We start from the raw sequence: 12086 nt of genomic DNA, 5'->3' as shown, positions 1-12086 counted from the left end.
CGTCTCTCGACCTGTGTCTCTCTCCGACGGGACTTAGCAACTTTGATTATTTCTCAGCCCCTCTTCCATTTTTTCCCACCCTTTGCCATGAACTGGACCGACAGACGGGGGGGAGGCTCTGCTCTCTGCCCCAGGGAATGGCGATTCGCGTCCTGGGGCCGTACCGGGGAGGATCGGCCGAGGAGAAAGAAGGAGTGATAGAGAAAGAGCTGCAGGAAGGAAGAGAAGGGAGCCCTCCATCTGCCGCGGGCCCGGCGCGCAGCAAGGCAGCGCGGAGCTGCGTCCGGAATGGCCCCGAGCTCGCCCTGCGCCCCCGGCTCCTCCAGAGTCAGCAGCCCCTGTGCGCGGAACGCATTGGGCAATTTTTAAAATCCTGAAGTAGGAAGAGACCCCGGAGGATATAAGTCGGGGGTGGGGCTGGAGCAGAGAATTTGAAAAAGCCATTCAAAGAGAGAAAAGGGGAAGCCTGATCGTTTCTGCCTGTGCTAGCTTTTAACTTGAGCATGCTAGCTCTTAACTTGAAGAAGTCTCTTTGGAGCATCTAGCATTCTCCCGGAGTTACTCGAAAGCTGAAACTTTCAGTGGATTGCGGGCCTGGGGACAAGCAGGAGGGATTCCGAGGGTGGGACCGGGAGAGCGTGTGTGTGCGCGCGTGTGGGTCGGAGAGCCACTGGGGATTCGGTGAAGAGGGAACACCATGGCAGTGCCCGGCGAGGCTGCACGAGCCAGGGACAAGCCCGGCCACGGTGGGCTGAGTCAAGCCCCCGCAGCGGGCCGGGACTGCCGCCGTTGTGCCGACCCCGCATCGCCGCGGGGCTCCGACTGCCGCGGCTGCTGGGGAGACCTGGTGCTGCAGCCGCTCCGGCGCTCCCGGAAACTTTCCTCGGCTCTGTGCGCGGGCTCCCTGTCCTTTCTGCTGGCGCTGCTGGTGAGGCTGGTCCGCGGGGAGATCGGCTGTGACCCGGAGCAGAGTAAGGAGGCGGCGGCGGAGGAGGAGGAGGAAGCAGCCGGGAGAGCAGAAGGGGGCGTCTTCCCGGGGCCTCGGGGAGGTGCTCCCGGGGGCGGCGCGCCGCTCAGCCCCTGGCTGCAGCCCTCGGCGCTGCTCTTCAGTCTCCTGTGTGCCTTCTTCTGGATGGGCTTGTACCTCCTGCGCGCCGGGGTGCGCCTGCCTCTGGCCGTCGCGCTGCTGGCCGCCTGCTGCGGGGGGGAAGCGCTCGTCCAGATTGGGCTGGGCGTCGGGGAGGATCACTTACTCTCGCTCCCCGCCGCGGGGGTGGTGCTCAGCTGCTTGGCCGCCGCGACATGGCTGGTGCTGAGGCTGAGGCTGGGCGTCCTCATGATCGCCTTGACTAGCGCGGTCAGGACCGTGTCCCTCATTTCCTTAGAGAGGTTCAAGGTCGCCTGGAGACCTTACCTGGCGTACTTGGCCGGCGTGCTGGGGATCCTCCTGGCCAGGTACGTGGAGCAAATCTTGCCGCAGTCCGCGGAGGCGGCTCCGAGGGAGCATTCTGGGTCCCAGCTGATTGCTGGGACCAAGGAAGATATCCCGGTGTTTAAGAGGAGGAGGCGGTCCAGCTCCGTGGTGTCCGCCGAGATGTCCGGCTGCAGCAGCAAGTCCCATCGGAGGACCTCCCTACCGTGTATACCGAGGGAACAGGTAAGCACTAGGCTCTCGGGGAAACTTGAAACACTTAGAAACCGCCGCAAAGTGGAGGGAATCCGAGCGCTTGGGAACTAAAGGGAAGATAGGCTAGAAAAGTGGTATAATTGAGACTGAATAAGAAATAGTGGGTTTCTCTCTCCCTTTTACACAGTATTTTATAACTTGGACAACTGAAATACGAATAAGTAACAAAACTAGGTGGTATTTGCAGGGTCTTCCACAGCTGAACTAACTTTGTAGATCTGCTGCACCTGGTGTATGGCTTCCCTACACTTTCAAGTACGCTCACACTTTCCTCCCTTACCAGAAATTTTAGAACTTAGTTTTCTAGCAGTGGGTGATTTTTCAATACGTGGATTTTACTAGATTTCTAATTCTTTCTATAAAATTTCCTTCTTATTACGTGATAGATAGGTAAACATTTATGAAAACCAGTAAAAAGATTCTAGAGCAAAGCAAGGCATGCTTAAAGGTGAGGTGTTGATACACACTCTCTGGTTTTGCAATAAGTTTTATTTTGAGAGACTGCAACTGGTGGTGTCCAATTTGTTTTTAAACATTGTTTAGTGGTATACAGTATTACATGCTGGTGTGTTTGTATCATAATCATAAACTTCAATTTGAGGAATAGTATGTCTGAACATCAGAACTGTTCAAAAAACTGTGCTTTAGTGTCAACTGAAAACATTTCTCTTGAGTATGTGCACATTGAAGTGGATATTTAGAAAGTCAAGCGGATTTATACAGGTTTTACAGGAAATATTAATTTGGGAGAATATTGCTGGTGATCTATGTCTTTCAGAAAGGAGGAAGAGGAGGAGGAACCTGGAATTATGAGTGAAGTTGTAAATAAAAGTTTAGCCAGTTTGGGAGATAAATCTCATTATTGTTATTAAACATTTTAAGACCATGGGATAGTTGCTATAAAGACCATAAAAAAAACAAATCCCAATTTTAAATACAAATTGTATGTGAAAAAGCATTCTTAAGCGTTCACCTCCCTGCTTGAAGCAGATTTGACACTTGATGGTGGTAGGAGGGAGCTGGTTATGTATACAGCAAGTGGAAATTTACACTTTTCCCATGTAAATTTATGTCTAACTATGGTACCACAAGGACAGTTCTAGGGAGTTAGGGAATATCCTAAGATATAGTAAGCTTTTTCTTTTGAGGTTATTCTGTGGATAATCATTTAGGTGTTCCTAAGAAATAGCAGTCACCATATGGTGTGGGTGCTAGTTTGTTTCTGAAATGAAGTTGATTACACAGATCTGTGGTTGTTTGACATTATTTAGCAGAATAGATGACAGCGCCATAGTCTCTGTGTTTATTTTAAAACAAATGTACTTATTTAGCGTTTTGTTTAGATAAAATAAATGTTTCTTGGGTTTAAGCTTACTCTAAGAGTGAAGGAAAAAAAAGGCCATTGACTGATACTTAGTTTTGGGAGAAATTTGAAAATCATTGAAACAAAGTAAAACTATCTATTTAAGGGTAAACTAAAGATTTTAATTTTTTTTCCCACAGTTACAGGAGAGAATGTCTTTTAAATGAAAACACCACTGCTTTAAAATGTTTAGAACAAACTATTCCTTAACTTACAGGAAAATGTGATATGACTATTGCAAAATTGAACCATAATTCTTAAGGAAAATCTGGGATTTAATGGTAAATAACTTGACTCCAAATTCATATTATTTAGCCTCTGTAATTAAATTTCTGAAATATTATATTAATATTTAGAAGTTAGGAGTTAAGGGTGGATTTACGATAAGAAGGTGTTTAGGTGAATTAACCAGCAGTGTTAATTAACCTGGAAATATTTATTGGTTTTCTCTGGTTTAAATTGATAAATGGAGAATTTGAATTATTTGCAAACTTATAAGAAAATAACTGAGCATTGCATTTTTAAATGTGTTGCTGATTAATGCTGTTGAAAAATGCATATTTATAATATATTTGGTAATTCTTTTCAGTTACTTTTTTTTAAAAGGCTGTGTAAATGAAAAATATTCTAAAGGGAGACTTTCTCTCTAATGTTTGATGGAATAACAATGATATATTTAGCAGAAATTGAAATCCTTGAAGTTTTAATAAGGGCGTGGGTGATTGTATGCGTGTCACTGAAGGCTATTTTTTATATATGACCCATTAAAGTTGTTGCTGAGCATAATTGTGGGGAGTGGGTGGGAACTGACACGGAATAGTATATGATAGGGCAATATCCCATGCCTAACTGTGTGAAAAGTTCAGGAGCTGTACAGTAAATGCTTATCTGTTTTATCATAAGGAAACAAACTTCTGATTAAGGGTGCAAAGTGTACTGTGTCATTTCCATACTTTACAAAGTCAAGAATCAAAATAATTGTGAAACAAGTATAACACTCCTCTGCATGCTGCCAGATTAGTTGATTTGTTTTGTTTTCTGAAAGAATGTCTGCCCTCAACTCAAGACAGTACTCACAGGCAACAAGTGAATTTTAAATAGTAGAGCTCAGAGAGTCTGTCAGTGATCTCTCGAAAATTTATGTGGACTTTGCTCATTGTGAGATTTAAAGGTGAGAGAATTTAACATCATTTTCTCTGTATGAATGACAGTGGCCACTTGCTTATGAACTACCCTCTTAAATGGCTCTTAATTCTAAAAATACAAAGAGACTATATGACAAAATTCTCATAACACAAACCAATTGACATACATTTCCCCCTCCTCCTCTCTCTCTCCTTTCCTTTCTTCTCCAGAACTATAAGTCTGTAGCACTGGTGTGTCTGTGAATGCAAGTGAAGGTATCTTTACTCTCAGTATATAACAAAGTTTATAGAACCTGCATGGCTTTTATTAATAGTTTAGTCCTGCCAGCCCAGTATCCTCAATACTGAATGTGTTAAACTGTAAATAAATGTGTTAAACTGTACTTTTTTGGCTGACAGTATTAAGAAGGTGAGTGTCCATTAAGGTGTATATATCTTCAAGTAGACTTTCATATCTGAGACAAGATATATCTCTCTCAAGTTACCGCTGTATCCCCCGCCCCCACCAAACACAAATATACAGAAGTACCTGGAATTTCTTGAATTATTAGATATTATACATGATTAATATGTTATTTTTCAACATAATATGCAATTTTAAAACATGTGGAAATTGTATTTGAAGGGGTGTCTCTTCTCTTTATACATCAAAGAGTACAATTGGTGATGGCATTCCTCTCTAATAACTGTGGCCACCTTACACATTCACTTTTGAAAGATTCCAAGCCAATGCAATTTTATTTTAGTTGTTAAGAAGAATTTAATATTTTTACCTATGATTTCATATAAAAATAAACATAAAGCATATGATTCTCTCCATTAATGCATTTGTACCACTTAATGACAAAATTCTTCGGGATGGTACAACATCAGTCAGAAGTATATGTTACATATGTTGCATTATGTGAGTAAAAACCAAAACTGTTTTCTATAAATATTTTCCCTAAGCTCTTAAACATCTTTAGCAAAAATGAATGGCTTATTGTAGGAATGAACGTAACTTGGTTATTAAAAAAAGAGTCAAGTTTTTCATCATTGGCGTGAGAAAAACATTTTGAAGCAAAAACAACAACAAAACAAAAATAGGAGAAATGGGTATGGTTTTTGATGATAGGCACTGAATGGTAGGCATTGTTATGTCTTTGTAAAAAGTATAACTTGCTTTTATAGTACAGATATAAAATATAGAAATATTTCTTCTGAATGTATAGAATATATTATTCTTTAAATTCCTAAATACATTTCAATGTAACATATTTCTCAAGTTGAATACATTTCAGAAGCAGTCATGGGCTTTTTATTGTAGCTTCCATCACATTTTAGTAGTATTACTCAGCTCATGGTGCTGCAAAGAACAATATTGATTATTTATGGCATGGTGACAGAATTAAAATTAATTAATGTCAACTTCTGAAAATACTGAAAAGGAAAAACAAGATTTTCTTATCCCTTGGGAAAGGTAGGGAAAAGAATGTTTTGTTTTTTTGTGGGGAAAAATTGTGATTTTACTTTATGAATACAGATATTTAAAGCATACTGAAAAACTGTTTTAATTGACAGAAATAGTCAGTGAATCTATATAAATTTACAGAGGTTGGAAGGACTGAAAACAGTAATTTTACTCTTTCTGTATTGAGTCGAAAGTGTAAAAAGTTAAAACTGTGGAACTGAAAGAAATGCTGTGTATGCTGGGCTGTCATGTTAATTAAATAAACAACCAGAACAGTGACTCTGTGTATGAAATACATTTTGAAAAGCCTGGGGGGAGGGGGTTCAGGCAGGCAAGGGTGAGTGACATTGGCCTGAAAAAACATTCATTATATCTGTAGTGACATTTGTGTGAATTTGCTGTATTCTATTAGAAAATTCAGCTCTAAGAATAATTTCTCCAGGGCTCTAGTTGAATAAAGGCTTTACCAAATTTAATTTTACTTCTATTTTAAGCAAGTTCTCATTTATTACATTGAGGTAGGATATTTATAAACCTCAAAATTAGGAATATGCCTCTATATTATATCTTAAGATTTTCCATTAATATGGTTTGTGTCAGTAACAGCCTAATAGAGTCTATGTCGACTTCTTGAAAACTTGTGTTGTTTAATCTATCAAAAGAATGAGTTTATTTGGGAATTAAGGTGGGAGTTCCATTTTTCAGAAAAAGTTATTGTTGTGAGTTGTACCCTCCTGGATGGGTGAAGGTAATCAATGCAACTATTGTGTCATGTAGTATTCGAAGAGATTTTGCCATGCTGAAACAGTGCCTTTGCATTGGGCCATGGGGAAAATTTCTTATGCTTTGTGAAATGATGCATAACCCTACATGTTTATGGTGAATTGTTTGCTTAATTATCATGTGTCTTCTGTTCAGTGGGGGCTTCCTTCTTCTTCTGTGTGATGTTTATAATTGTATCTTCTAAAAAACCCTCAAATATATTGAAAACCCAATTTATGCTTAGTTTCTAGAGTCGTTTGTTTAATGAAGCTCTATCAAATAATTCTGAAGAACTTCAGGAAGTCCAGTCTCCATATTCTTGTACCTAAAGATGTACTCTTATTCATTTTCAAATGAACATCATTCTTTTACGTAGAAATTTAAATCTTTTTAGTAATTACCTATATATACTTTTACTATTGATAGTATTTTTTTATGAAGGAGTTTTTATAGTTAGATTACCCTTGGGAATTTTTTTAACTTTGAACCGAGAATATATGTTTGTGCTTTTATCAGCATAACACTGGGAAAAAAGTCTGAAGATATGCCTGAGTTGTAGTTCAGAGTGAGATGTGTTGGGTAAAATTGTCAAAAATATTAGTTGGCTATGCATGTTCATGGTGAATGTATACTTCTACTACTGTTTTAAAAGAAGGTGTTACGCTTAGCTCATGTTTTCCATGAAGGCCCTTTGGTCAGTCGACCTATCCAATGCCAAATCAACACATTTTTTTCTGTGCATTAGGCCTTGTGCTGAAAATCATACAAATTATACACAGATATGGCACAGTTTCTGCCTCTCTAGAGCTTAGAGCCTAGTTAGGAAAATGAGACATGAACATAGAAAAGGGGAAGTCACATGAAAATTGCTAAATGATCTCTTAAATAATAGTTGGAGAGAGGCTTATAATAGCTGAGAGTGGGTTTTTGACTTGAATCCAGGACTCATTCATCTCTTCTCTGAAATTATATGCAAACTTTCATTTGTTCATTTTTATGAGGAAAAAATTTATAATGTCATAGATTTTCAGAAGGTCCTCAACATATAATGGTTAAATATAAATGGTTTAGATTTTAAGCAACTTGACATTTTGAAGACATGGAGAATTTTTTTCAAAATGGAAATTGTGGTAATTGATTATAGTAATTAATTTATAGTATGCTTTGAAATAAAAGTAAAATATTATTGGATTTAGGACATGTGACACTCCAGTGTAGCACACTGATTTTTTTGATGTCTTGAGGTAGTTTGTGAGTAGCTGGTTGCAATGATATCTTAAAATGGTTAATTCTGTGCCAGGCTCTAGTTAGTAGACTGGAATTAGTCTGATTTTAGAGAAAAGGAAACTGGGGGAAGTCAGCTAAACATATGTAGTCAGCCTGAAGCAAGATGGCTTTTGTCCAGTTCCTCTTTACCTTGAATATGTTGCTGGGGGACAGTAAGTAGGAAGAGAGGCTGGTGGGAGTTTTAAGCCCAGGTATCATTTGTGATTTTACATATGGCGCCAACTCTAAATTCTCATTCAGAATTAGAAGATTGAGTAATCAGACTGAGTAGTAGATGTACAGATGACATAAAATTTTTTTCAGCCCTTGACAGTGAGTTTTCTGGTCATCGAATAGTACCAGGTAGCCTCTGGAATGTGTTATTCTTGACTTTGTCCCATACGTAAAAATTTATTGCATTGAAAATGTGGAGTCTTATCTCAACAAATAAAAGTGTTCAATGTTGGCTTAAATATTGATTAGTTTTATTTTAGTTTTTCAGAAAATTGATTTTAATGTGTCCAGGATTTCTAAATTCAGGTGAAATATAGTTTGAAAATCAGTGAAGCATTTCTTCACTAGCAAAAACAGCTATTTATTTATTTTTTATCTAAATTATTTTTACTGTTAGGAAGCCATTAAAATCTGAGTAAATAGGATGTAATATTAGAGGAAGTCATGAAGAACATTACCTTTTAGAAGATGGAAAGCTCTTTGGGAAAAATCACAAACTAAACAACTTCTGCATGTTTGATTTGATTAGAGCTGTCATTTATTATTAAGGAATCTGAATTATTATTAAAATTTTCAAGTATAGCCAGTCCTAATATAGCAAAAAATTACTTTAAGGATACTCATGTTGTTTCATTCTAAGAAGATGAGTAATTTATAAGGGACACCTTTTGTCTGTCTAAGGATGTGTGTGTGTATGTGGACACGTGCATATGTATACATGTGTGCGTTTGTGACCTGTGTGTGTTTGTGTGTGCATGTGTGATTTTCCCTTGCCAGGAAATTGCTTTGGTTGTATCAATTTAATGGAGAAACAGTGTCACCCAGTGGCTTCTATGAAAACGGTCCTGTAAACATTATAGATAAGCACTGTCCAGTAGAAATAGAACACAAGCCATATATTTCATTTTTTTGTACTATGTCTAAATATCTGTTGTGTGTTTTATACCTACGGCACATCTCAATTTGGTCTAGCCACATTTCAATTATTCAATAGACACGTGGCTAATGGTTACCATATTGTACAACATAGCTATATATTTTTAAGGATATAGAATACTTGAATACTAATACCACCTCTTCATTTATAATGGAAAATCTAGATTTAATGATAGCATTTAATATACAATCTTTAAAATTTTATCTGTAATCTTGATAGCTTATTTTTGTACCACTCTAATAGTTGGCAAGTGTATTTCCTTTCTTTTCTTCATCTCATATTACTGCACATATTTTAAAATATTATTTTAATTTGAGGGGGAATTTAGTGGAGTCCTTAGTAAATTGTGGCCCATTATGTTAACATGATTTATAACACAGTATCAATATTTCCAGTTAATTATAAATTTGCCTTTCAGAGTGTAGTATGTAACAGGAATTGCTCATGTATTCAGTGTGAACACATCACATGTTCATGATGATTAGTTTGTAATTGGGTTATCCAGTGTATCTTTAGAAATGAAAGTGCTTATGTTTGCATAGTAGGTTGTTATCTTTGTAATTTAGGAAACTAATGTGACAAACCTGCTAGTAGCTTTAATGGATGAAAATTACAACAGTGTATATAAAGATAACTTCTCACTATTGCTTATGTTAATATCACTTTCGTGGAAATAAAATGAAAATGGCTCTATTTTGTGTATAGGAAGGATTGGAGATTTTGGTAGTGTGGAATTTCTCAACTAGGAATTGAGATTAGAGGACTTTTTGAGCCGTTTTCTGAGTTCACCCTGTAGTTTATGATTTCAAACTGATTTGAGATGAAAAAGTCTAGAAATTTTTAATGTCACATTCCTTCTATCACCTCTCCCCAAACTCTATGAATTCATTAACTCTAGGCATAGTTCCAATGTTACATCAAGAATTAATGAGGAAATTACTTTTTATATACAGCATGTTCCTTTCTATACACACACATGTAGAGCTTGATTTTTAAAATGCATTTATTTTGTGATGCTTATAGTGTCTTTTGGGACAAGGTATATTTATCTTTGCGTTGCAGGATGAGAATAGACAGAATTTCTAAGATACATAGATTTTCACATATCAGGAAATAATCTAAAAACATCAAAAGCAAATAGAATCATGGCATACAAAAAAGCACATTTGGATAAAATGAAATAACGGACTCAGATTTACTCCTGGTAAAACTGACTTAATTCAGACTTCTGAAGGAAGCTAGCTGAAGAATAAAATGCCATTGTAACACATCTGCTGCTTGAAAGAGTGTGTATTTGAATGTAACTAGCCATTTGTCATGGATATTTTGAAGTTGCTTTGAATTAATATAAATGTTGGTCTTGTAAATTTATTTTTGGGCCAATCTTCTTTTTCTGTTCTCTCACTTTCTCTCTTGTCCCCATATATGTGCATTTTATTTCATGTTCTTCTTGCCTAATAGAGTCTTCTCCCTCAGGGTGTGTTTAAAATGTTAAGGAATACCTTTCTATTCCCCATAGTACCGTGTTAGAATGTTGGAATGAAATAATTTTGTGCAAGAATCTTGTGGTTTTGGTTTAATAGGATTTTAATAAAAATTTTCCATCTTCTGAAGTAAGTTTAAATAACTGCGTATTTATGCTGTCTGTGGCAAGTGTTTCCTCTTCTCCAGGTTTAAGCCACTTAAATAGACCTACTGGAAGTTTAAAGTCGTGAGATATTATTTTGGGGAGAATGTTTTATTTTGTGGCATTTGTACTGCTGTGTGGAGTTAGCATCCTTAGCACATTTTTAAGCTAGCGTGAACACCAATAAAGGAAATAGTTCTTATTTTTATCCTAAGTATTTTAGAGGTCCACTTAAGAAATACTCCTCAGGAAGTAGTGTTTGTCCTGTGGTCTGAAACATCCCCTTGTTTGAGAGTTAGTATTTTGGGGTCGTGCCTCAGCAGTCCCTAAGAAAGTTTGGAAAGGAGCGAGGCTGTTGATCTGCGTGTGCTACTCTGAGAATTTGCTTTCTAGGCTCAGGAACTAAGGAAGTCAGACTCAGATCATGACAGTTTCCGTTATGAAAGGAATCAAACTTTTTATTCTCCTTGTCTCAGCCATAAACATTTCCTGGCCCGCTGTCTTGCTCTTTGTAGGGGCTGGTTGGCTGGCTGGCAGAATAAGTGGATGGAAAAGAAATAAAAGGCTTTTAACGTGAAATATTTATCTCCCCATTCTCTTGACATTAAGTTGATTTAAGGAATATGTAGAGAAGAAAAGAAATAGAATATCAACAAGTCTTTGAATACATTTTTAATATGATTGCATTTTTGTTATTTTAAAATATATATGTGTTTTTTGCATGTGTCACTTAAGGGGCTGCATTTGCCTGTACTCTTACTGGTAGGAAATCCCATGTTCAGCATGAGTCCTAGATATTTATTTTTAGCTCACTCTCAATTGAATATAACCAAAGTTACCCCCAAGATCATTGTAGTGTAAACTTTAGAGAGATCTCTGAAATTAGAGTACATTTTTTAGAAAAATAAAAATTGAAGTGCTTTTCACATTCAATTAATAAATCGGGAGAGAATGAACTCTGACTTTTTCTCCCGTTACTTCCCACAAAGATCTGACAGGTGTTCTCCAGCTATCTCCTTTTTACTCTGTTAGTCTTTATTCCTGTTACAGGTTCTTACTGCACAGCTGTATTTTTTGAAAAGTCTAATGTAAATACTGTGTCTATTTTATCTCTTAATTGCGTTAAATTACAAAATACATTCTGAGCTAGTTGCTTCCAGAGAGACATTGTGAAATTGGCTTATTTAAAATGTCATCCAGATGCAGTGCTGGTCAAATCATGTGAAATGATCTAGAAATTTGGTAGCATAATTTGAGTCAAGGTGAACTGAAAAATCAGAAGTTTATAAGGTTTTATTGAATAACACATTTTAGCTTATCTAGTCATTTTTTCTTTTGTCCACCTAGTTTTGAATAGAACTTGTGAAAACAGAAAAAAGTTAAATAAGAACATTTTGTCAGTGCAATTTTAATACTTTAGTGAAGATACAGTATCATCATATCCTTTTGCTGAAATCAGAGGCATCTCTTGAGAATGTTAGACAGAATATGACACTAAATAAACTAGAAGTACAATGTTTAGAAAAAAAGTTATTTCTAACTTTATGGCGACAAGTTTCTTTTTGTCCATGGATATCAAATGATCTCATAGGTAGATTTTCCAGAAAGGTTACCA

The 12086-nt window shown here is 37.3% G+C and overlaps 1 protein-coding gene across 1 annotated transcript in view; it reads left to right on the top strand.

Moving 5' to 3' along the window:
• The first annotated feature begins 697 nt into the window (after positions 1-697).
• Positions 698-12086, top strand: part of PDE3A (phosphodiesterase 3A, cGMP-inhibited) — a 377507-nt gene continuing 366118 nt past the window's right edge. The window contains exon 1 of the mRNA XM_012640985.1: positions 698-1657. Coding sequence (XP_012496439.1) covers positions 698-1657 — 960 coding nt within the window. The remainder of the gene's footprint in view (positions 1658-12086) is intronic.

The sequence above is a fragment of the Propithecus coquereli genome, unplaced genomic scaffold (genome assembly GCF_000956105.1).
Source record: "Propithecus coquereli isolate 6110/MARCELLA unplaced genomic scaffold, Pcoq_1.0 Scaffold16, whole genome shotgun sequence".
Lineage (NCBI taxonomy): Eukaryota > Metazoa > Chordata > Mammalia > Primates > Indriidae > Propithecus > Propithecus coquereli.
Note: the sequence above shows the minus strand (reverse complement) of the source record. Positions and strands in the feature narration are given on the sequence as shown.